This window comes from Drosophila albomicans, chromosome 3 (assembly GCF_009650485.2).
Source record: "Drosophila albomicans strain 15112-1751.03 chromosome 3, ASM965048v2, whole genome shotgun sequence".
Classification (NCBI taxonomy): Eukaryota; Metazoa; Arthropoda; class Insecta; order Diptera; family Drosophilidae; genus Drosophila; species Drosophila albomicans.
The window spans coordinates 11,910,950-11,937,814 of record NC_047629.2 but is presented as its reverse complement, the minus strand read 5'-3'; the positions used below and the strand labels follow the sequence as shown (position 1 = coordinate 11,937,814).

Genomic DNA, 26,865 nt, shown 5'->3' with positions numbered 1-26,865 from the left:
ATGCAAATATCCTCCGACACTCTCGAATAGAACAATAGAAGCGCAAGTCATGAGTTCAACCACCGCTCAAGTGCCGCATATCACTTTGGTTCAAGGGAAAGTCAGAGGTTCAAAGGGGAAGTCATACAGTGCTTAATCCTTAATAAGGACATATTATCAGGCATCTATAGAACACACACTTATACAAATATGTCGCACAATAGCTATAATTAAAAACACAATTGAACCAAATACTGAAGAATTTAATATGAAACACAAATGGTTAAAAAATTCAAAGATTCCAAAGATAAATGAACATTGTGCCTGTTATTATAAATCCAATAAAATCTTGAAGTACTTTCATCCCCTTAGTACATCTCTTGTTGTATTTGACTCACTTCGGAAGTCATCGCAAATCGATATTTCCTTAAAAATATGCGTAGTCCAGAAAGAGAACCAAACTATTGAAGACAAGAAGAACAAAATCAAGAATATCAAAAACAAAACCAACAAAATAAATTTGAAGGCGACTTTAAAAGTTGTCGAATATCTTCAGTGTGATGCAATTACATGAAATGGTGTAAGATTACATTTGAGCTAATAAAATAAAACAAAGGAATTTGTCCACTGGGATGGTCCACTGAATGTCTCGTCCCACACTCATTCTTGGTATTGGTCATAATGCGATGTCTGGCCCGCCAGCCAGAAGTCCGCATGCTGCTCTTATTGTTGTTGTTGTTGTGCTACACAAATGGGCGCCACCGTTTTGTTCCAATTGCTTGTCCCCATGAACATTATGGCTGTTAGTAACAAAAGGCTTACGAAAATGTTTTGGGCCATGACCGTGGCCATGGCCAATGCATGCGGGTAAAATATTTGTGTCTCTTGCTTTTATTGCAGCCCATGCTGCTGCTGCTGTTGTTACTGCCACTGATTATTTGGGGGATGGGGGTACACAAAAATGGAGTTAATTATCTTGTCGCATAATTACAAAAGTTAAAACGACTGAACCGAGGCTGCGTTCGTTCGTTGGTCACTTTGTCCCAGTGTCCGGCGTCTGGCATCCGGCGCCTGGGTGTTCTAAGGGGGGGGAGGAGAGAGAGGAAGGAGATCTGTTGTAAAAGTCGAAGCAATTTCACGCTCTGTCACAAATGCGAGAGAAACGAACGTATTTCAATTTTCTTAATTTCAGTTAATAACTCAACAAATACGCTGGAAGGCAAATAACTTATAAATGCAAATATTGATAGATACTTTGAGCGTGCCAAGGCATCAGACAAGCTAATGCTGTTTCTCGACTATGTTGATGATGATGATGATTACAAAACGCATAATGATAATGAAGAATGTGATTACAAGAATGAGGGCGAAAACGTCGACGACGACGACGATGAGAAATATCATGCAGAGTTTGCAGTGAAACATGAAAAGCATTTGCTCGACCAGCGGGGAGCGGGGAGGGCGACGAAGATTGAAGTCGTATACTTCGCCTCGCACTCTTGGGTTATGCCAAAGACAAACATTCAGATAGGCCACAAGGGGCCACCAAGGGGCGATTCAGTAGCATGTTTGAGCGAGGGCGTGGCACCATTGCCCCAAGCATAATGACAATTACAGTTACCGCGTACGGCGGCGGCAGGCAAAGAACTTTTTACTGCTTCGCCTCTGCATCAAGTTGGCAAATAAATCCGTTCAAAATGCTTAAGCGCCATATCAAACGACTCGTTCGCTCAATGAGACACAAACAAACAACTACAGCAGCAGCAGCAATGGCAGCAGCAGCAACAACAACAACCGCACCACAAATATTAAGCTCCTTTGGTGAGGATACCCTCAAGGGTCGGCTGTTAGACCGAGAAATTGAAAGGGGTAAAAAAGCCAAACATGACCTCGAGCAATGCACGCAGCAAACTCAACTCAGCGCCCATCCATCGGAGCTTCCTTTCCTAACCCATGACTCTGGATCTTCCCTTACTGCTATTGCCCTTCTGATGGTTACAACGACCTGGCCTCATGGACCATGAAAATAAAACCGTGGCAAAACAAATAGAAATAAGGGAATATACATACACATAAAAGAATAGAAGTGGGAATGCATTGACCAATCACTGTAAGTTCTTTGATACTGTTTACATCGTTCATAAAGTATTTCAACAATTGATGTATTCCTACTAATATCCATTTACGTAGTATTATCATACATACAATAGTTTTTACTTATTATGAAAAAATTTATAGATTACAAACAAACTATAAACGATTCTTAATAAATATTGAAATATTGATCGAATAAGTATATAATACAATCAATATTTAAACAATTTCAAATAAATTGTTTAACATACTGCAAAAGTGTCGTTTTAGAAACAAGTATCCAAACATGAGTTTGAAGATTTCTGAACCTTAAAAAAACTAATTTAAGAAACAAGAACTCCGGATCAAAAAATTCTTGAATTTTTTATCAGACTAGTCCGTCTGACTAACACCTAGATCTCATACACATAAAGATAAGATAATAAGATCAAGAACAAAATCTTGAATCAAGAGAATATGATGTCAAAATTAAACTAAGAAGGTTTATGCTTAAAGCAAGATCATAATTCAAGATTGCCGAAACTCAAGATTTTAATCTTCTTTCAAGAATGGAAAAATCTCCACCGTTTTAAAATTCAGAGCTAACAGCAACAACACTCGAAATTAGATTCTAATTTTAGAAGAGGGAACTGCAACATTCGCATCACTTCTCTCTCCGCCTACGAATGTCAACCGTAATTATTATATACGGCTTGAGTCTCGAGAGAATTGCGATCAGAGGAATGATAACTCTTACATATTTTAAGAGAATTTTAATTTTGTTTAGGGCTCAAAACTATTACTATTACTTTCAATCTATAGGAAGCTTATATGTATATAAGTCAGCATAATTATGTTAACTGGCGTTTTAATACGAACGTTACGTGATAACCATCAGAACCACAGGAATGAAGAGAAGAAGAGATTAACTTATTTCTAGCATTTCTTCGAAGAAGAAAACGTAGACTTGGAGGACCTTAAACTATTTTCTAACTGTTGCTGAATAAGCGCAGTGAAACTGCCAAAAGTATTCAAAAGTACGTACTCAAGATCGCCTTCAAACACCAAACGAATTGATCTCTGGGTTATTTGATCGAGCCTCCAGAATAAGTTTACCTTCACTATAGAATATAAAATTATAATTGTTTAGTCAAATTAGTCACACCTCAATTTTTTAACATTAAAATACTTAGCCTTAACATATAAATAATATGTGGAAACTAAAACCAAAAATTACCATAACTCCATTTATGCCCAAGAACAACCAAAGCATATCATAACCTTAATGGGAAAATAAAAATGAAAATCCATGAAAATCATGACAATTGCAGTCGCTTCCTGTTGTTTCAGATGTTGTTGTCCAGTCCAGGCTGTGGCCGCACACATAAATCGAATGGCATTTTTGATTTTGATACCGCGGCTAATGAAATTTATCGCCTGTAATGGTTTATTGTGTGCGACGATTGTGGAAATCGTTTTTTGTCTGCTCAGCTGAAGAAGCCAAAAAAATTGCCGAATGCCTAGCCATTCACTAGGAATGCAAATTCTTTTTTTTTAGTAGTAAATGGGAGGAAGGTTGCGTGTGGTCGGTCGGTTATGTAAATTATAGTGAGTTGCTATTGAAAGCCGCGTTGCAATAAATAAAATATCGAGACTGCTGCGCGGATCGAGCAATTTTTGTAATTTAATGCGGTCGAAGAGTCAAATAGCAAACTCTTTCAACCGGACCTACACAATAGTTAACTTGGGCATATTTCAATGGATTACTTTAAATTGGGTCTTACTCGAATCGATTTTATTATCCACTGATATGTAGTAGCCACCATAAATCCATAAACAAATATCTCCTACACATTGCCAATTCACATACTTATTTAATATAAAATAATATACTCGTACATCTATACATATTCTTTCAAATAAAGTTATTTGCCACTTTCTCCATTCGTCGTTTGCCCATGACAAACAACCCAAACTACAACAACTAGGAAGTTCAATCTTTTACTATATAAGAAAATAATATTTCTATGTGAGCTTTTAAAAAGTGGATTTTCTAAATTCGATTTGCAAGTGTATTAAATGAACGTTTTCATATCTAACATATCAGTTAAATTTATTCTTCATGCGCAAGGAACAAACTTCGACATACAATACATACGAATTATGCGATTCACTCACCTACAGCACAATCATTTTTGTTGGAATTTGCTCTTTGCTTCTTCAAATACAATTTAACATCTTTACTGATATGTGAAAGCTTGTGTGTGATCGACACGATCAGCTTGCACTCGCGAACTCACTTGCTCATATACAGTTCTTTCAAAGTTAAATGAGTTATGACTTTTTTGCCTTAAAAACTTTGTTATGGCCATTATTCTCATTTACCATTTTGTCAATTAGTGTACTAAGGCTAATTGAAATTCTATGCTAGAATTTGCTGCTGCTTTTATTAGTTTTATATGCAGTGGGATTGCAATTTTCCCCTAACAATGACAGCTTTTTAAAAGTAGTTTTCAGAATACGGTGATGACAAAATAAAACACTAAAAAAAAGCGACCATATAAAATACAAGTAACACAGGAATCGTCAGTAATGGGTTCTTAGTTTAACTTTTTTTTTTTGTTTCTCATTAAAACTAAAAACAAAATTATAACCTGCACACAAATAAAATCAAATTAATGGTAAAAGAATTTATTGAATATACAGTTCATTATGTACATGAGCATATGTTAAAATATTGATGTAAGATATTTTTCGACATGTTAAGCAACTAAAATTGTTCGCTCCTGTCTGTTTTATAACTGCTGACGTCTCAGTGCTTTTTTAGACGAACTTTCAGATAAATGCTGATCAAGAAAATATTTATATATGTACTCTACAGGGTTGGTGATGACTCCTTCTGTCTGTTACATATACTTTATTAAGTCTCAAATGACAAATAAGAATTAGAAGTATTTAAGTAGTCAGAATTTTATAATATTAATAAAATTAAATTAATTATCATATTATAACACTATTTTAATAGTCTCTGCGATAACATCACAAAAGTCAACTGCATTGCTTCTTTTCTGTATTATTCTTTTATTTACAACTAATTGTAATATTCAAATCAATCGCAATATATTGCTGGACAATGCATGCTGCTGTTCTCAATAATTCAAATCCCGCATTTATGTAACTTTTTAACTTGAATAACTACTTTCATCCATATTCCATCCAATGCACAGTCCAACACACGTCCAAGAACATTTTTTTTTACTTAAAATAAGATGAAAAAAAAAACATTATTTAATGAAAGCAAAGGTAAGACAAGGCAAGGAGAGACGCACAATAATATATATGTAGTTGTCTGTCGTCTGTATGTCAAAGACTTATAAGCTCATTTCTTGCCGCACACTTCACATTCAAATTACTGCACATTATGAGTATAATATTCTTCAGGTCTTAGCACGACGACACACATCCTTGTACTTACGATGAGCCAAGAACTTTTCTCTCATGACACGTTCGATGGGTTAGCGTAGCGTTCACGGATACGTTGACACATTATATAGGAGGATAGCGTTGACTTGACAGTTGATTAAGAAGACATCATTTTCGAATTTAAATACGAGTACGAAGATTTTAAGGTGTGTCTAAAGTAACAGTGGCTGATAAAAGTAAACAATTAATGAAAAACAAATTAATGTTAATTATAAATATAATTCTGTAAAAGGCATATATTTATTTTTCTTAAAGTAATTTATTATTCTCTAGTAAAGTAATTTATTATGACTCTAGTATGCGTGGAAATTGTAAAGTTGGTATAACTACATACGTATGTATGTACTTTATAAATTCCATTGTTTATATTTGTTGCCGCTGTTCGTTAAACTAGAAAACTGAGAATCTCAGCGTGAACACCACGTAGCATAACTTTCGCGCACAACTGTACTTTTACACACAATTTCAAGTTATAATCAGGGCTCATTACTATACAAGACACGTTTTCAGATTTCGCGTGATTATGCGGACCGGCTCAGTCCAGGCAGCAAAGGATCTTAGTTCTAGCTCTTGAAAAGGCCTCTTACCAACCAAAGAGGAGGCGGGAGGAAGGGAGGAGAGGACGTGGCGCGCACACACAAAAACACAAAGTCAAAAAATTAAACTTGAAAATAACTTATAAGATACATTCTGTGTATCTTGCAGATTTAGTCAGAAAGAGTAGGTTACTGAAGATTCCCTCTACATAGCTACTATTCAGGCCCATGCCAAATGCTTAATGTTGTCATTTACAAGGCGCAGTTTAGCTGGTTTAGCTTGTTCGCAAGGTTCTCGCTGAGACTAGGGTTGAGCTGGTTGCTGCGGTGCTCGGAGGATGGGGGATGGGGGACAAGTAAAAAGTTTGCGCCTTGGCGAAAAATATGCAAATTATAATGAAAAACTTGACACTTTGCATGCAAGAGAACAATGCGGAGGCGCAAAGTGGAGCGAGGGCAGCTCGCAAGTTAGGGCCATGCCTGATGGAAATCTGCGGCAGCGATTCACCCAGCCAAATGAAGCGTTCGCACTGCTTGCGCATTTTAATTAAGCAACCAGCCAAAATTCTCATTCGCACAAAACTTGGAATTGCCATTGATTTACCCGGTAGCCAAAAAGTGTAAGGGTCTAATTATTATGTTGGTTATATTAGTATATTAGTATGTTGGTATATTGGTATATTTTATATTAGTATATATGTATACATACTGACATGGTATATTAGTTTATTAGTATATCAGCGCATTAGTATATTAGTATATTAGTACATTAGTATATTTGTATATTAGTACATTAGTATATTGGTATATTAGTATATTAGTATATTAGCGCATTAGTATATTAGTTTATTAGTATATTAGTGCATTACTATATTTGTATATTAGTACATTAGTATATTGGTATATTACTATCTTATTATATTAGTATATTCGTATAGTATTATATAAGTATATAATTAGTTAGTTAGTATAATAGTATATTTACATATTAGTATATTAGTATACTACTATATAAGTATATTACTATATTAATAAATTAGTATAATAATATATTTACATATTAGTATATTTTTATATTATTATTTTACTTTTATAAGTATTCAAAAATGTATAGCTAACATCTTTGAAAGTTGATAGCTAAATTTTCATAGCTACATAACCGAAGAAAAATGGATGTTATTTAAGAAAGCATTTTGCAAGTTTAATTCTATTATAATTAGAATAAATTACAGGTATTCCACAGTCAAGTCTACCCCACTTCATCTGCGTTATTTGTTTGTGTTATTATCTTTATCATTATCGCTGTCACTGCGAAACCACACAGCAAACTCAAATGCCAGGACAAAACTGAACTAGTGAAAACTGAAAAAGGCAAAAGGAATGAAAAGTTTACAATGTTAAGCCCCAAAAATTCCGCAATATTTGCATAAAGCACCTACATATAGTTAAAACTCCAGCAAAAGCTAAATGTTAGCGAACATTTTGAAACTTTTGGGCCGAACAATGTAAGATTCATTATAACAGCATGTGTAGATAAGGTAGATAAGTCCCCTTTATGTTAATAGTGCAAGTGTTAAGTCAAAATTTAATCTAAGGATTAATTCAGATATATTCCTGATAATAGAGCGCTTTCCATTCTGTTGTTCAATTGTTATTCTATTCTTATAATGCACGGTTGTTCTCTCTTTAAATGGAATATGACTTTTTGAGTTCGCATCCGAATGGAACCAACAAATAATTTCACAAAACTTTCAACAGTTTTCTACCCATAACCGCTCGCTACACAATTTTACAAGTTATAGTGGAAAATTACTTCAATGAGAGGACTTCCGTAACTGTACGAGCGTAACCTTTTTTTGACACAACTGTTCTGAGGTCAGCTTTGGGGTACGGGTCTGAAGTTCAGACTCCCAACCAAAACAAAAGCAATTAGATGACATTGCCGTCGTTACCATTTGTTTTGCTCTGACTCAGATTCAGATTCAGATTGTGCGGGCGCCGCTTGTCGCACATTCAAAGAAATTTAAAAGTTTACCAACGCGATTTTCTTTTTCTCAAACTATTCATTTACAAGCCACAGAGGTGTCGACACCATTGTTATAGAGACAATCGAAAGTGTATCGTGGCAGCCCCAAAGTGTGAGGGGATATTAAAAGGCACTCAAGAGAACCAATATTCCATATTGTCAGCTTCAAGCTGCCGACCTTTCCTGCTTATTTAATATGGGCTGTGACGGTCAAAGAAGTGATAAATGTACATATGTACAATAATATAATTAGTGAAAATTTACTTGCGATTATCAAAAATCAAAATTAGCAAAAGTTTTTAAAATGATTATTTAATATAACAAAGCCAGCTCCAGCAGTCGGGTCTAAATAGTTTTGGTTGTCAATATTCTTTGCAATCTATAATATATTTTTAAGCAAGTAGTATACGGATATACCAAATAAGGCCTTCGGTATATTGTAGTATATTTAGGTATAATATTATGTACATTTTAAAGATAATAGATAATAATCACATTGTTTCTCTTTTATTGAAAATAAGTATCTTACAATCGAGTACACTCGACTTTCTTACTTGTTATTTATTATTCTCGTAAATTAAGAATTCTAAATTGAAGAAGCCGAATTAAAATTTATATTATCATACTTTATAAATTCAAACACACATGAATTGTCAAAAACTACATGATTTGTGTATCTTTATATGCTCACAAACATTTTAGTGTTTGTATAAAGCATTTTAATGTTAATAAATTGTGCCTCCAAATGGAATTATGATTGTTAAATACACCTGCACATTAAATTAGAACAAACAGCTTCTTAGATTTCATTTCATTTGGCAGGTATAATAAAGTCGAACACTCTCAACTGTAGCAATAACCATTTTCATCATTATTGATTTTAGTTTTTACAACTTTGATTTCTAGTTGGGAAGAGATGAATTCGAGTATGAGGAATTTAGCGCATGGACAATTGAACATTTAGCTAAGCAACCAATAAGTGGGACAGCAACTTCATCTTCAATTACTCGTGCCTAAGAAAACAACAATGCTTGTGAATTTGGAGTAGGAATAAGTTTATTAATGAGAGTAGTTTGACTTTCAGTGCACTCATAACTATGTTCTTTTGTTTTAATAAGGTAATAGGACATAACTTAGCAACAATTCGACTTAATGTTATATAGTTCAATATTCTTTCGGTTGTATCAAAATTATTACAGATAAATTATTTATTTTCAAAATGATGGCACGGGATATGAGAGGCTTGATTGGCAAGCTTGTGGTACAGTTCAAGGACCGCCAGTCAATAGGAACAGGAGCAACTCGACAATATTCAAAGAAAAACCAACCGACTTGTCCATGTCCAATTGGAGGTAAACCAACTCATAGCCATGATCCTCCCGCTTGCTATGAGCCTGAACGTTTGGAAACGAATGCGTTTAAAATTCCACCATTCATCAAACCGAAAATATTTAGACCCATTGATAAGAAGGAAATATTGGGCCCGAATGCTGGAAAATGTGAATGCTACAAGAATCCCGAATATTTCTCGTATCATCGTTACTCGGTTTTTGATCTGAAAATTGCAACAAACGCTGTGAAAGCGTGCATTAAATGCTGTGAATAAAATGCCATATTATTGACACACTTAAGTATCAGTAAGTCCCTTGTATTATGACACTAATCGTATTAGATGGTCGTTAGTTAGGTGTTCTCAGGATACGCTGCTAGTTCTGCCTCTGCCGCTGCCTCTGTCGCTGTCGCTGCTATCGACATCAAATGCGATTTCCGCACAATGAGCCATTTGGCTCTCGCTTCGCTCTCCCCTCAACCTCCCCCTCCACCCGCATCGACTCTTCTCGTTTCCGGCTTACGTGCACCATTTTTCGTCCAGGCGACATAATGACCCCACTTTGGACGTGCAGTGCTGACACGTAATTAGGGAGACTTGGCGAAAGGAGAGATAGGAGGGGACGCGATTTTCGTCCTGGCAACTTTGTAATTTAGCAAATCGGTTTAGCTGGCGCCAAAGAATAGCACAGCCTCCTAAAAACACAGGCCGTGTGGCGCCAGACCAGATGGATTTATTAAATTTACAAACATTAGCTCCTTACAGTTCAAAGTGGAAGTTACATGGATAAATATGATACAAGCATTTAAGTGTCTGCAAGAAATTAAAAACAGAGACCAAAATCATTACAAGATTTATTTTATAAATCACGGAATAATGATAATATATACTTTTTTATGGTTATCTTTATTAACAATAATTAATTTTGATTAATATTTATAAAAAAATTATAAATAAAAATAAAAAGAAATCATAAATAATGGTTATGTATGCCTTTCAAAATATATTGATTAAAAAGAACATTGTTTTATATAAAAAATAATTACCAAAATAAGAATGGCTTTTATAAACATAAAAATAAAGGGTCTATTAAATTTGTCAAACTACATATATGTATGAACACCTAGATCTCAGAGACTAGAGATATAATTTTTTTTGACAGCACTTGTTATTGTATGAAAATCTATAAAAACCGAATAACAAGTGTAATTTTGAAGCTGGAGTTGCGTATGTACAGTCATAATTAAAATTTTAATTATTCCTGAAAATTTGCTTGCGATCAGATAAAAATTGTACAAGTTTTTTAAGAAAAAATGCTGTAAAGGCCAAAAATACCTACTTTCTACGGGTTTCAGTTGCTTTGGCAGACAATTTGTACTCTATTGTAGATTTCGAGTTTATTACTACGTTAATATACCGAATACAGCCTTTGGCATATTTTTAGTATTTTTGCGGCACTATTAATTTGGTATATTTAAAAATTAGTACCACACTGTTTTGCTTTCATTCACAATTGGTAGCGGATATATCATAGTCATAGCACAATCGACTGTAGCCTTCTTACTTGTTATTACCATTTTTATCTTAATATTTTAATAGAAAAATTTAAAATTATAATCACTTTCTTTTTAAAGGCATTGACAACGAATATTAGACTTGAGAGCCAATCTGCAAAGTTATTGGATGCTTTTAATGGCTTCTTCACTCCCAAATTCTCTATTACTACTAACGATTTTAATCGTATGCTAATTTTATGCAGGCCTCCGCACTATCCCTAAATGGAATAAACTTCTGTGTTTGCCAACTAGCTGTTAGTTATTGTTAACTACTTTTTCTTCTGCCCTGGGTTTGACTTGCGATAAACAAAAATCCCTTTTACCCACTCCAATACGAGTATACCAATACAACTCCTAACTCTGGTCGTGATATTTGCATTTTAGTGACATAATTTGTGGTAAGTGCGTAGTGTATTCGCAAATGAATGGAACCCATAGCAAACATGAGCAAAAAACATTTGCATAATTAATGATTTGAATGGAATTCTGTTAGCTCTGTATACGAAATCCTTAAGTGGCATCACATCGGGATTAGTCGTGTTAGTCACAAGCCATATATTGTATATTGCTATCATAAGGGATTATTTCTAAGCTATGTTCGAAGCTTAAGTTGATTCTCACCTTATCATTGTGCATTTCTTCAAGTCACTGAAAAGTATTACTAAAAATGTTCAGTCATTACTTAAAGCAAGCGCTATATTAAATTCTAAAGATTGGAGCGTGGTTTATAATACTTTTCATGCATCGATTGTTTCGGGATTGTGATGGAGCACAACTTGCTTTGTGCTAACGCGAAATACCTGACTAACGATAATTTCCGTAAGTATGTTTGTTGTTTTCTTCATTTTTTATTTTGACTTTGCCAAGGGTTAATGACCATTCATGTCAATAAAAATGATCAATCATTTTAATGGAATCGAAGCTGTGCCACATATAAAATGCCTCACTTCTGATAATGAACGAACGATGCTTTTGACTAGGGTGAGTGTGATAAGGTAGCTTGATGGATGTGTGCGAATAGAACAAGAACGAGAACGTAAACGAGAACGTGTACGAGAATGTTACCCCAAGCGATTTCAATGCTCCAACTCATTGGCAATAATTTAGAAGCTAGTATTAAAGCACGTAGTTGGTCGACAGCTGCTGTGAAAGTTTTGCACAGAAGAAGAACAACAACAATTACATTTCCAAATAAGTTTTAATTGTTTTGAACAATTAAAAATGTAATTCAAAAAATATTTACGTAAAGAGGGAGATGAGGGAAAAATTTTATTTTTATTCAATTTCGGCAACTGTTTGACTACGTGAGTGTGTACATGTATAATATGTGAGTGTGAGTGTAAGTGTGAGTGTGAGAGAACTCCCTGTTAGTATGCGAGAGTCTGTTGAGTGTATTTTGGCTGTCCAAATGCCGCTCCTGCTAAACAAATTAAATTAGACAACTTTTATTCATTCGTTTGACATTTTTATTTGTTTTCAAACTCATTTCGTGCAAGGCTACGACGAGCGGACAACTCGCAACAACCGGACAATTAACAACAAATACAATTTGCAGACTTTAGTTAAAAAATATTGCAACTGCTGTTATTTAATTGTTTGCCAGCCAACTCTTATCTACGAGTATTCCTCGGATCTCCTTCATTTCATCGTTCCCGCTCTCTATCTTTAAATACTTAATGAAATAACATTTGCATAAGAGGGAGTCCTCTATCCTTCTGCGTTTTTCTCCATTTATATACGTTTAACTTTTCCCAAAATTCATTTTCAATATCATAATGAGAAGATGCTTATCATTTACCATTATTTAAAGGCAAATAGACGAATGTCTATTTTTAATTACAATAAATTGATTTTCTTATTCATTTTGCAACAACACAATAATGTGTTGATAAAGTAGAAATGTTGCTAAAATATGAATCAAATTTGTTATACCCGTTACCCATAGGGTAGAAGGGTATTATACTTCTGTCATCCTGTAAAAATGAAGCAGGCAGAAGAAGGCATATCTGACCCCATAAAGTATATAAATTATTGATCAGCGTCAACACCCGATACGATATAGCCATGTCCGTCTGTCCGTGTTATGCCTGTCTGTAGTCGCAATTTTTGGTACATACAAAAATTTCTGTAGTTTTTATATTCTTGAATTTGATTACGGTCAGACAAAAATTGTATAAGTTATTTAAGAAATACCTTTGTAGTTATTTAACTTAACAATTTGGTATATTTTCCACTCTGTGATAGATTTAGAATGCAGCCTTTGGTATATTTTCAGTATTTTTGGGATATATTATTTTGATATATTTCAAAATTAAAATCGCACTATTTTGGTTTTATTCTCACTGTCGAGCACACTCGACTGTAACTTTCTTACTTATTTTGGTTTTCAAATGTGGACAAACTGTAAAACTTATTTTCTTTCTACCAAATTGTATTACTTTAAAGATTTTTTGAAAACCTAAATTATATTTTGTGTTATTTTCAAAGATATGTTTTTATTTAGCTATACCATATTAAGTGGGAAAACATATTGTGTTTCAATGCCTACCCTTGAGAAAAGTTTAGTCCTTGAAATTTCAACACACGAAAAATGATCTCCAAGATCGAATAAATATAAGTAAAGGGTACGAGTACTATGTTAACTTTTAAAACTTAAATAGGAGCTTAAATAATTATTCGATTGATTGCCACACAAATAAAATCGCAGAAAATCTTAAGCTTGTGTATTCAGAGACAAAAAACTACTAAAGAAAAAATAAAATTAAAATCACTTGCACTACAGTAAAAAAATATACAGCAAAAAAGATGTTGCCCTCTGATAAAATGAAAAACTGAATGAGTAATCATATCTAAAAATGATAAGAAGATCGATTGTCGAACGATTGCAATGCGTTTCAAGATATCAGTTCGTCTCTGGCAGTGGCAAAAGCTGTTTTAATATTATTAATATATTCGATTATTGGTTATCAATTAAGAAAATAGCATATCGAAAATGCCACAGCAATCATTTAAATTACTGCTAATGGTATTATTAATACTTTTTAGTAGCCTGGATGTATTTTCTGAGTGTTGGTGAAGTGTGACGACTGAAAACAAAAGAACATGACTAATTTTTTGCTTTTTTAATAGTGCCACAATGTTTTCATTTCACTTGGATCGGGCCATATGAGAACAAATCGAATCTGCCAAAAGAAAACTGCGATTCAAGAGTCGGAGACTTTAATGGAATACCTTGTGAAATGCCGCTGGTAGCAACTAGTGAGTATCACCATAAAATATGCATATCGTATTATATAAAACAAACCTTGTATCTCTTAGCAAACGATACGGTTCCCGATGTGAAAGCTCTTTGGCAAAATAATACCCTGAATCGAGAGCATTATCTGTGTCAAATGTCACCCGGCTACTCTTGCGTTAAATACTCCTACATATTCAAAGGCGGCAGTAAGTTCAGTCTGCGCTTTAAATACAAGATTCCAACTCTGATAAATTTTTGTTTACTTTTGAATGTAGTCCAAAACATAACTTACATGTGCGCCAAGGTGAACAGCAGCAATGGCTGCTTCCGTCAAAGACATTCAACGGGCATGCAGGTGGAAGCCTGCGTCTGCACCTCCAAGGTGGGTCTCATACCCTGCAACGTTGGCTCAACAACAACTACAACAACAAGGAACCACATTTTAGGCTTGGCTCTCGCTTTTTACGGTGTTTTCAACATGTTTATTATTGTCAAATAAAAATGAAAATATTGTTTTTTTTTGCTTTTTGATCAATGTCTAGAAAGGGAAACAGGGACAGGAAGGTGTTGGCGAATGCAATTGCAATTTGTTTAGTTAACGTCAACAAAGAGTCATGTAGCTGAGTTTTTACATTGAAGTCTATATCTATATATTTCCTCTTTTGTTGTGTTCCACTACGTCGTCCAACTTTTGGCTGAGTAATATGACATTTCCGCGCTTTTGATTTTGACAAGTTTGTGCGAATTTATGGCAGTACTTTTTTATGCTGTATTTAACATCGTATACCAGCGTATAACAAGAGTAGCTATCGAATTGAATTAATGATCTAAAATTTTTATACACGGTATGTGACTACAGGAAGTGTATGTTACATGGTATATTTTGTGCTCTGTAGTATATTTTGAATGTGGTAGTATTGTAGTATAGAGTAATACAGTATGTATGCAACATGGTATATTTTGAATGTAATAGTATATTAATATAGTATAGTATATATTAGTATACCCTCCAGTATATTTCAGTATATAATATAATATTATATACCAAATATACCATCCGACATTTTTTTTTAGTATTTTTCGGTATAATTATTTGGTATCTTTTAGGAGTATTTGTATAATAATATCGCAATGTTATAGTATAATAGTATATACAAAATATACCGTTCAGTATATGTTAGTATTCAAGGAATTATACCGCAATGTTTTATATTTTTTTAAAAGTGAAAAAGCTATCCATTTCTTACTTGCTAACAATGTATGAATAATATAGTATATAAATAGTACGCCCCTAAAAGCATTTCTAAATCTTTATCAATGCGAATTGTGCAATTCTTTTATCAGACTTTAAATTCGTTGTCTGTCTGGCATTCGCGTGAATCGAGTTGCCAATGCCAGACAACAGAAAAATCTCAACTCAATAATAACAATAAATAAACAGTAAATCAAACAAACCGTAAAATATTGTCACAGACAGCAGCAGCATAATAATAGGTTGCCAAACAGGCCAGAGGGAGCGAGGGGCGAGGGGCAGGGAAACAGATAGCTGGCAAACGTGGCCAAAAAGCAAACAATGCACCCGATAAACTGAAAGTGATGGGGCTATGGCTCTGGCTCTGTTTCTGTTTCTGGCTGTGTATGAGCAACGAATGCATTGAACAATTAAAAAGTTGGTTCGGAAGCCCCCCGGTGGGAGGCTGGATCAGAGGGGGGTAGGGTAAATTGAATGTGCGAGATTGGTAATGTCCAACGTCCATTAGCCGGCCCAGTGCATTCAAATAAACTAATTTTAATTCCTCGCTCTGCGGCTAGGTCACGCAAAGCAGCTCAATTGTGAGTCCAATTGGTATTGAGTGATGAGAGGTGAGGGGCGATACTGACAGTCAGACAGACAATTCAACGATTGTGTGTTTATATTCATATTTATTTAATTGTAAAACAATATTTAATATTATTATTTACTCTTGAATGTAAACCAACTCATTGCCAACTTGTGCCATTTTGAGGGACAACATTAACACACACATTGCTCACGATTTTATACCCTATTTAATTGAGAAGCATATAATAAGGTAGCACTACAGCTCTTTACTGGTTAATGCCGATTATCTCAATTACTTCACTCTCATAGATTATTTTAAAATATTGGCCATTGTTCGTTGCCAAAACTTCTGATTCGGTAGTATAAACATAAATAAAATCATGTTTAAATTAAGACCAGAAAATGTATTCGTAAATCAAGATCAAGATAAATAAAATAATAATAGATTTGCTGTTTGAAATGTAAGAATATATTTTAATTTTTAGATAATAAAAATGTCAAAATGGAAATAAAAATTCTAAGTCAACAAACCCGACGGGAAGTACAACATAAACTTTGTTTATATTGATTAGTTTTAAGATGTTTGCGTTGAGCTCATGCTCGATATTTTTATTTGTATGGCATACTTTAAGAAAAAAAGCAAATTTATCGATTTCAATAGCTTTTTTAGATTCATCTTGTTTCAATAAAAATTTTTTAAGATCTCCATAGGAGGTTCTCAATCTCAGGGTTTTTCTTTTCTACTAGTTTTTAGAACGTTATACTCTCTCTATCAGTGTAAAAAAAGCGTAATACTCAAATAAGAGTAACTTCCCAATTTTGCGGAACTTTACCGGCATCATTATGAATAATGATTAAAGATTTATTTAATTATTATTTATTTATGACTTATATTATAAAATAATGTATTTACAAGCGCTAACTGCTTTGGCAAAAATCGAGATGGAGATGCCGGGGATTGAACCCGGGGCCTCTCACATGCAAAGCGAGCGCTCTACCACTGAGCTACATCCCCAATGTTGGTTCTCATTTTTGTATATATCATTTTGTAAAGAATTTTTTAATATTATATTACACCTGGCCCTCGCTTAACTTGGACTCTTTTAGCACGGACTCGGTCTTACACGGTTACAAATTTGCTCCTCTTCTTACACGATTTTTTGATAAGGAGCCATCAAAATGAGAAAAAATGTTGAAGCATACTGACTTAAGGTATAAATGCCACCAAATGCATTTCAAACTTGTTATGAATAGAAACATATGATCTCCTTACTTTTTAACATTTTTAAATTTCTATAAAGATTAACCTGTTGAATTATTATATGAAGCAACTTTTTTAACTAAATACCAGCTTTTAGTTTTGAAAATATGAACGTTATGCATTTATTAAAGGCATATGCATAATAACTTTTGGTTAATTTTGAACATATGCATGAAACTTTAATAAAAACATACCAATTTTAAACAATAAAAAAATTTTGTTGCTTCCAATTTTGAATTTTGCGAACGAAACTCCTTAATTTGTACTGAATCTATGTTTCGCTTAATACGATTTCGCTTAACATGAAGATTTCTAGGAACGTAACTCCCGTGTTAAGCGAGGGCCAGGTGTATTTTCAATATTAGGTTCTTCATTATATGCAGGCCGTATAACACAAAGAAACATATTTCGAATTATTCTAGTTCAACTGATGATAAATTTTATTATAAATGTTATTTATAAATTGCTAAAAATTTATAAAAAAAAAATATGATCCCAAGACATAACACATACGCAATGTAGTACCATTTCAGCAAAAACAGAATCAACAATCAATAAATATTTCAACTTTGGTAACTCTTTTCACAGTTTTCAATTTCGATATAAATTTCTTTAGCAATTATAGCCAGTCAATTCACAGACTGCAATATATGAAGCTTTGACACACTGACAGCCACTAATGGAGATAATTGTAGTGCATTTTTTTGCAACCTACAAGTTAATTGAAAATTCCTGAAGAACCTACATTAAGTGTTAGATATATATGTGCATCTTTTTTTAAATTATATTTACACACACCCATGCTTATGTAAACATCCTTCCAGGTCAAGTCTACATTTACAGTGCGAAAGTAAAACAAATTCGTTATGGGACATGACTACAGATTCAAATATTGGACATGTTTCTTCCGGCTATTTGATTTGCATGTTCGTAGACAATATTATTTGCATATGCATATATTTATTTGTGTATTTACAGTTCGAACCATTCATGCAGACCACGCGTAGTAGGTGTCATTATATTGATATGAATATATTTTATATGTCTGCGATTTGTGCACATGCTTGATCAACAATAACAAAAAAATAATAACGCAAAAGTAAATAAATGGTATTAGTGTTCAAGGCAAAGTTAAAGTGAAAACAATTCGACGTACAAATATCGTTTAATTTCCACAACAACAATAAACCAATTATTTAATTAGTTTTTTAATGAGCTCCCGTTTATATTTATACGTAAAACATTTATTCACCGCATGTTCCATTATTCGTTAGCTGCATTTGCTCTACTTTTTTTGAATTGAACTAAATATGCCCGAATGCTTCTTGCATTTGTTGTGACAACGAGCGAAACGAGAAAAACCACAACGAATTTAGCATGACGCTTGACCGGATTGGACAAGAGGGCGCCAATAAAGCTGGAGCTGGAGATGGAGCTGGAGCTGAAACTATCTGACTTGTCTGCATTTGGATGCAGAGCACCGCATCTACAATTTAAAATAAAATGGCGCTCGCTAACCACTGAAGTGTGACAGTCAAAACACACAACAAAAAAAAACGTATAGAAAAGAATGCGCCAAAAATTAAGCATACGTCGCGTGGGCGACTGTCGGATAAAAAGAATTCGTTCGGTATTCAATCGCAAAAGCATTGTGTGGCTGTGGCTGGGGATGTGGATGAATATGAAGGTGAATGTGAATGTGAATGTGAATGTGAATAAACTCGCACACACACATGCATAGACATAGACAGATGTGTGCGCTTTTTGGGTGTATGTATGTATTAGCAACAATGCGAAGCAAAATGCAAATGAAACCCACCGCAGCGCGTCTGCCATTAATTGGCAATTTATAGCAGAACCTAGCCAAACCACAGCACAGGCGCGTCCCAGCCCATGGATAGCATCGCATCCCATCGCATCGCATCACTTCGCATCGCATCGCATTGCCTTTCCCATTTTCACGTGTGCGCTCAAGTGTAAATTATCATTTCCAGCAACTGTGTTTTTTTCTATACACAGAGTCGGAAAACAAGGCAAGACGCAATGCTATAAAAATGTTCATAGAAAGCGACATCGAAAAACCCAAAAGCCAAAAAAAAAAAAAAAAAATTTAATAAAAACAGTCGCCAAACTTTAGCCAGCAGCTATCCGACCGCAGAAAGAGATTCCCCCGCGTTTGTCCCACAGACAAATAATGATAGCAAGATAGAGAGATAGACGAGGGGGGAAAGACAAAGTGATTGAGCGAGCAGAATTGTGAAATTCTGATGGATACAAGCGTATACTCTATGCAATTAATTCATCGCTAAGAAAAACACATTTTACTATTACAGTTAAATTGTTTTCGAAAACGAATATTAGAAAGATGAATTAATATTAAGTTAAACATAAATCATAAAAAATTGAAATTATTATAAATAAAGAATAGAATAAAATTAGGTATAAATAAATAATATAAGAACGCAACTTTGTCAATATCTGCATAATCCCGAATTTATTTCATTTTATTAGTGCCAAAAAGATTTAATTTGAGTATAGGATTTTTTTTATTACATAGTTTTATTAGCATTTAATATTATATATTCATTTTAACATAATAATGTATTTTATTTATAATTACTTAAGAAGTACTTGTCACCGAATCGAACAGCATTTGAACCCAGGACCTCACGAAGAATGACCAAAAACTCTAACAAGTAGATTCAACTTTTATAGAAATGTATTCTTTGTCCATTAAATCTAAAATGCGTACATCAAATTACGGGCTTAAATTAAGTCTAAAATCCTTGATTATTTTAAATCTTTTTGTAAAAAATTAGGAAATTATTATGAATTGGTATTATGAAAGAATTTTTTGTGTAACAATCGCAATAATTTTAAAGCATTATTCGGTTAGAGGTACATAGCGTACAAAAATAAATAAATAAATATATAAAAAGATTCAACTGTTATGACTAAGTGATGCAACCCGTGGAGAGAGTATAAAAATCATAAGCCGCAATTTATCGCATTTTGCTGTGGTCGGCATTAGCAACGCTGAATTTTATCACAATTGCTATTCTTTCTAGACCCGTCAAAGGATTTTTTGGGTGGAAGCCAAACCCAAAAGGTGGTTCAGAGTCGTCTCTGCAAATAGTCGTTTGCAACTGGACAACGAACGTGACGTACTTTAAATTTACAATCATAATTCTCACTGATTTCTGCTTTGTGTAGTCGTTGCTAATGATTAACACTTTGCTGAATATGCGATGCGCAAAAAGAATCTCAACTTCTGTTGGTCGTTTCATTTTACCACTGCCAAATCTGTTGGCATTCCAATAAGGTTTTTAAAGAGCACCGAAACCCCCAAAAATGTTTTATATTCTTGAGGCCTGATTGCTCATTAGTAAATTCATTTGGCTGCACTCCAGCACGAGCCCTCAGCTAGAAGCTTCACCCCTAATATGTCCCAAGCAGATAACTCGAGAGTGCTAAGGGCTAACAAAAATTAACTGAAGGCGTACACTAATGAATACTCTATAATCCGCAAATTAGTCTTCTTTCGATAATTAGTTTTAATCGCAAAGTATAGAAATTACTTTTGTAAAAAGAATCAATTTTATGCCAAGGCTTTGGAAGTGTATTCTTAGTATCAGCGAATCGGATAATTAGAAAAATGATTCAAAATTATAATTTTGTGGCCTAATGACTTGTGCACATTCTCGTGGTGTTGAGGGGATACTTGGGACGCACAGAAATCTGGAGTGTGTGCTTCTCTCTCTCTCTCTCTCTCTCTCTCTCACCGTCTCTCTCTTGGCTGCCAATTTGGCGAAGTTGAGCACAAAATGTTTGCTTAATTGTCAAAATTTATGTTGGCACTGCAAGGGTGAAACTATTTAAGGGCTAGATCCAGCGAACCATCTGAGGGCAGGCTTGATGAAAGAAGGCAAAGAGGATGGGCATTAACCTAGTTAACCCATTAAAGCCGTGTCATAAATTCAAAGTCCGCAGCACAACAGATTCAGCAGCAAACCAACAACAAAAGCATGAACAAAAATGAACTGACATTATACTTTGTGGCTTTCAGTGACCAGGCTTGGCACCGTTTTTCAACTCATTAAAGCCAACTTTATGCAATTAGCCTAATAAGCCGCCCATAAGTAGACTACAAAAAAGCAAAGGACAAGAAAGGAAAGCCGTGTCCCCTACTCTGTCCCCATCCCGTCACCACTTCGATATTTAACATCACTTTTGGGCCCAACATTTACCATTTTTGCTCAATTAAACTAATTAAATAACATCTGAAATATGCGACATGCTTGATGAAGAGATGACCCAACTGATGATGAGTCCACTGAGCAGGTATAAAGAGACTTTTGGGTCTACAAATCCCTCTAGAGCGAGAAACAACAAATTTCAGATATGCTTCACAATTTATTCTTCTCTTTTTCTAGCATAAGTACGAATACACTCTGCAGATTTACTCCTTCACTTCACGTCCATTCTCTTAAAAGTTAATATCTTGCAAAATACCTTCTGCGCGTTCTTGAACAGTTTGAAATAACAAGTAGATTTTGAAGTTGCACTGCAATCAAATATGAAATATGAAATTCCCACACAAAACGATTAAAAACACTGAGAGCCAATTGTTTAAAAAGCAAATGATACGCCGAAGAGATTCTACTTGGTGTCCGGACAGGCCATCTGGTAGAGGAACTGAATGATGGTGCGTGTGGGACGTCCCGTCATACGATCCTGGAGTAAATATGGCAACGGATTGTATCGCGTCATCATGCCAACGTTGCGGATGTCCAGATGAGCCCAGTCGACGCATGGGACCAGCTCGTGCAGCACGGCAGCTGCTATGCAACTGGAGGCAGGACCACGGCCACGATTGCTAATGTCAAATGTTTTGTTCGGTGTGACCAGCTGCTTGAAGTAATTCCAGAGGGGCAAGCGCCAGACGCGATCGCCGGTCAAGCTGCCGGCCTTCTCGAACTGCTTGTAAACGAAATTTGAATTGCTAAAAATGCCCGCCGCACTGCCTCCAAGACCACAACAGACGCCATATCCCAGTGTGGCAATGTCCACCACCAGACGGGGCTTGAAATTGCTCTGTGCATACAACAGGGGATCTGCCATGACCACCGCTCCCGCCTTGCTCACGTCCACGATACCCAGGGTCTTGCCATTCATCAGGGTGACCACGTCGCCCGGCTTCACCGCCATGCCCGATGGCATGTTCTCGCAAAGCGGCAGCACAGCGCTCACGTTGAGGGGCAAGGACAGAGCAGCCGCTGCCCGAATCGTTGCCACAGCGGCAGCGGCGCCCGCCATGCAGCCGCGATACATGTGCATGCAATCCTTGGGACGCAGACAAAGTCCTCCGCTGTTGTAGGTCAGTCCCTTGCCCAGCAGCAGGATGGGCTTATCCTCGGGTGCCGTGCCGCAATAGGTGATCTCCAGCACGACTGGCGGCTCACAGCTGCCCTTGGCGACCATGAGGAATGAGTTTAGGCGATTCTCCTCGATCCAGTCCATAGAGCGAATCTCGACACTAACTCCGCAGGGACACAGCGCATCCACGGTGGACTGTGCGAAAATCGTAGGTGTCATTTGGTTGGCCGGTGAATCACAGAGACGTCTGGCCAAATTCTGCGACTCGGCTTTGAAGAGACCTCGCGTCCAGGCATCAACCTCTGGCGAATCATAGAGCTCCAGCTTGGGTATGTGCGTGCGATCCTGCTTACGGCGATTGCTGTTGTATCGCCAAATGGCCAGGGCGCTGCCCTCAGCTGCCTGCTCTGGGTACTCCATGGAGTCGACGAACACATCGGTGACTCCCTGCATTTGCAGAGCTCGCGCTCCGACTCCAGCGGCCACACGAGCATTCTCCATGCCCTCGTCAATTACCTCGAGGTCATTGAATCCCGCACCCTCCTGTCCCAGGCCAACGACAGCAACTGCACTGAACTCGGCGTCCACATTCATAAAGACGAGTCCCTTGCCGAGGTCGCCCCTCATGCCCGTCTCCCTTATCAGCTCCGATATCTTGCCCTGGGCTCGATCATCAAACTTCTCCCCGCTGGAAGTGAGCTTTGCCTCCTTGTCACCCTCCTTGGAATAAACGCCCACCACAACGCCCTTGACCACACTTCCTTCCTCGCATTTGATGGCATAATGACGCACTTGCCGATCACCAGTCGGGCTATAAGTTGGCAATAGACGCCCTAAAGATCGATTTTTCACCCCGGCTTGGGTGAACGCTCTCAAGTATTGCACTCCCTTGTAGATCCTTTTGCTCTTGTTCAGCGCATTTGCAATGTAGTTGGCCATTATCTCGGTTATTTTGTAAAAGCTTTTTTTCGTAATTACTGTTTCGAAATTCGTCTGAATGTATTTGTAATGTGAATGTGAATGTGAAATGTGTTTTTATCTTTGCTGTGTTTAATCTGAGTGCCAAGTCTAAAGCAGCGCCTGCTAGAAGTAATGCTTTCCTTTTTTTAATATGGCTGCCAAATTGTCAGCTTTCAGTTTTATTTTTTCAGAGACACTCATTGTAGAAGAAATATAAAATATTGCCAATTAAATCGTGTTTCAAATAATAATGTTAGAAAAAAGTTTGATGTTATTTTTGTTATTCCTCATCCGAATCCTCACGATTTTTGGGCTTAAGCCCACCAAAGACTTTAGCAGGAATAGTTTTTTGCTCGAATCGCAGCTTCTTCATTGCGAGACCTTCATCATCGGCTTTTGTGACTGCTGCTCCATTTGACGTTTCCTCATTTTCTGCGTTTTCCTCGTCCTCATCTTCATCCTCTTCATCGCTGTCGCCAATATCGATCTCGTCGGGATTGACAACAGTGTTGTGCTTATCCTTGACACCGCCTTGCGTCTCTCCACGCACAAACATAATATTCGAAGCAGCTCTCTCTGGTTGACTCTGCTTGGCCTCAGCCGCCGCCTGCCTCGCCTTCTCCTCCAGCTGACGCATAGCATCTGCGCCAGCGCCAGCATCAGCAGCGGCAGTGCCTTTGTTGAGGAATTGGGCAGCCATCATATTGACCTGGGTATTGTAGGTTGCCTGCACGGATCTCTTAATGCGCAGCATCTCTCGCATTGTGTCCTCGTTGCCGTGGCGCACTTCAAACTCCTTCCAAGTCTGCCAGAAATCGGCGGTTATTCGAGGATCACAAACCTTTCGAACAGAAAAGAACATTAGTCGAATTAAATATACGTGCTGAAATCTTATTCTTACCTGCGAACAATGCGCATAGATTGCTCTGGCACGATCCACTTCGCCCAGTTTGGTCTCCAACTCGGAAAACTTGACACACATGTGACGCATGTGCTGTTCTGGCAAAGCTTCAATAGCTTTCTCATAGATTTCTCGTGTGCGCGGAAGACCATAAATCTCGGCAGCTTTTTTAATGAAAATGTTGTACATATCAAACATTTCCTCAACCTTCACGGCGCTAGTGGCTCGATCATAAACAGCCATGGCATGACGCGCCAATCCGTGTTCCTCCTCGAGCTTGGCATACAGCAAATAGAAGTACTTGGCATGCTCCGGCGGACATTGGTCCAGACACTGTTCAAACAGATCACGTGCACGCTCCAATTTGGTGCCGCCATAGCGTTCCAAAAACTTGGATAGATACGAATTCCAAATGTCATAGACATTTGGCCATTTGAACAACGCGATGCCCTTTTCGTAGGCACGATAGGCTTCCTCGTAGTAATTGTGCTCTTCCAAAAACAAGCCATAATTGATGATGATTTGCGGCGTACAAATCTTCAGGTCAATGATACGTTCGTAGACTGCTTTACAAGTTTTAAACGTGCCAAACGACTCCTCAAGATCGGCGTACATGGACCACACTTTTAGTGATTTATATAGACGTGTTTGCACCGTTTCCGTATCGTCATGATATGCCACCTTCCGCTTTGGTACGGCTGTGGCTCTATGCATCAACTTGAGAGCCTCTTCGAACTGTTGTTGGCGCAGCTCAAACTCGGCCCATTCACACCACACTGCAGCCAAGTGCTCGACCTTGACAAACTCCACTTGAGTTGCACGTTCGAATACCACACGGGCATCCTCCAACTGGCCGTTGGTCTCGTAGAACTTGGCAAACTCCACCCACAAAGTGTGCAGTTGACCCACCGCCTGCTTCGGCTGAACAGTCTGCACGGCCTCGGTGTAAGTGTTGATGATCTCCTCCGGTTTGTCCTCGTTCAACTTAACACGCTTGTGCCACTCGTGCACGTTGTGCGGATTCTGACGAAGCAATACGCTGTTGAGCAGCAGTAATCGACGCTCCATGAGGTATTCAAAGCGAGACAAACGGAGCTCTACATCAATGTCATCCTCTTCGTTCGCATCTGCATCATTGGCCACTTGTTCCATGCGCTTATTCAACGACAGCTCTTCAAACTGCGCGTACTCATCGAAAACTTGGGTAAAATCTCGCACTGTAGTCACAGTTTGAATAGCTTCCTCGTATATGTCGCGAGCACGATCGAATAAACCAGAACGCACATAATAGTCAGCCAAGGAGTTCCAAAGATGGCCCAACTGATCTGTGTAGCGACGCAAGCCACCACGAATGATCGAATCCACATTGAGTGAATGCACCTTGTGGGGATGCTTCGATATTAGATCGCAGAGTTCGTTCCATAGCTGATGATTTGATTTGCCGTGCTTCGATACAAAGTGCTCATTATCCACAATGTGCGCCAACTGCTGAGCTGCCTCATCCAGACGACCAGCCTCCTACAATTACCAATAGTCAAACATTAGATTTACATACAATGTATGAATATTGCATTCCTACCTGCAAGTACGCAACGTATTCTTCGGCATCTTCAGGGAACAGTTTCAAATAGCGTCTGAAAACGCGCAGCGCAGTCTCGGGCATCTCGTACTGCTGCACAAACTTCAGATACAAAGGCCAAATTCGTCCATGCTGCGTTATCGGCAACGCACGCAGTGCGCGATCAAAGACGTGCCTCGTACGCGTTATGCGGCACTGTGAGCTCATGAATGTGCCGTAGTCCATCCATATGCGTGGCATCTTGTGCATGAACACTAAAGCCCGTTCGAACGTGTTGTTCACCTGCTCGTACATGGGATCCGTGGGAATTCTGCCCCTCACTTGCTTCCTGCGTGTACGCAAGTAGTTGTACCAGATCTTATAGCTACCTGGCAACTCCTTAAGAGCACGCTCGTAGACCAGATTCACTCCATGGTTGGCTGCCTTAGCCTTGTGGTCGATGTAGCGGAGCCAATGCTTTACTGAATATGCATTTCGAAGAATTTCCTCCTCATACGGCACGTCCTCCTCGTCCTGTGTATGTGTAAATACGTAAGTATGGAATTAGATAATCAAATACGTATAAGTGCTGACGGCATACTTACAAATTTAAGCTCAACATGCAGCGCCGATGTTATATTTTCAACCATTTTTCTGTTTGTTTTCCAATAATATAAAAACAACAAAAGAAACGCCGCAAAAACGTTTGCAAGCGCGATTGCAGTCAGCTGTTAAGGGCTGGCAAGCCAGTTTCCGCAAAAATATA

At 37.1% G+C, this 26,865-nt stretch overlaps 4 protein-coding genes and 1 non-coding gene across 6 annotated transcripts; 2 read left to right on the top strand and 3 right to left on the bottom strand.

Annotated features, from left to right (window-relative positions):
• Nucleotides 1-9,226: 9,226 nt before the first annotated feature.
• On the top strand, nucleotides 9,227-9,738 carry LOC117568563 (uncharacterized). Its single transcript, XM_034249291.2, has one exon. It carries the CDS (start codon nucleotides 9,317-9,319, stop codon nucleotides 9,701-9,703), a length of 387 nt encoding a protein of 128 aa, XP_034105182.1. The 5' UTR covers nucleotides 9,227-9,316; the 3' UTR covers nucleotides 9,704-9,738.
• A 4,214-nt stretch (nucleotides 9,739-13,952) lies between these two features.
• Nucleotides 13,953-14,736, top strand: LOC117566700 (uncharacterized). Of its 2 annotated transcripts, none has more exons than XM_052005966.1 (4): nucleotides 13,953-14,051; nucleotides 14,113-14,241; nucleotides 14,302-14,427; nucleotides 14,497-14,736. In XM_052005966.1, exons 1-4 carry the CDS (start codon nucleotides 13,976-13,978, stop codon nucleotides 14,718-14,720), a joined length of 555 nt encoding a protein of 184 aa, XP_051861926.1. In that variant the 5' UTR covers nucleotides 13,953-13,975; the 3' UTR covers nucleotides 14,721-14,736. The 2 variants fall into 2 exon arrangements, with proteins under 2 accessions (XP_051861926.1, XP_034102137.1); XM_034246246.2 differs by having other exon boundaries at nucleotides 13,960-14,055.
• A 2,250-nt stretch (nucleotides 14,737-16,986) lies between these two features.
• On the bottom strand, nucleotides 16,987-17,058 carry Trnaa-ugc (transfer RNA alanine (anticodon UGC)). Its single transcript has one exon. It is a non-coding gene; the product is annotated as a tRNA-Ala (tRNA).
• A 4,646-nt stretch (nucleotides 17,059-21,704) lies between these two features.
• On the bottom strand, nucleotides 21,705-23,727 carry LOC117567370 (cytosol aminopeptidase). Its single transcript, XM_034247313.2, has one exon. The coding sequence runs from the start codon at nucleotides 23,617-23,619 to the stop codon at nucleotides 21,964-21,966; it is 1,656 nt and encodes a 551-aa protein (XP_034103204.1). The 5' UTR covers nucleotides 23,620-23,727; the 3' UTR covers nucleotides 21,705-21,963.
• A 56-nt stretch (nucleotides 23,728-23,783) lies between these two features.
• On the bottom strand, nucleotides 23,784-26,846 carry LOC117567371 (pre-mRNA-splicing factor syf1 homolog). The gene is made up of 4 exons (XM_034247314.2): nucleotides 26,705-26,846; nucleotides 26,121-26,633; nucleotides 24,542-26,059; nucleotides 23,784-24,481 (listed from the first exon to the last, which is right to left on the bottom strand). Exons 1-4 carry the CDS (start codon nucleotides 26,747-26,749, stop codon nucleotides 23,921-23,923), a joined length of 2,637 nt encoding a protein of 878 aa, XP_034103205.1. The 5' UTR covers nucleotides 26,750-26,846; the 3' UTR covers nucleotides 23,784-23,920.
• Nucleotides 26,847-26,865: the final 19 nt, after the last annotated feature.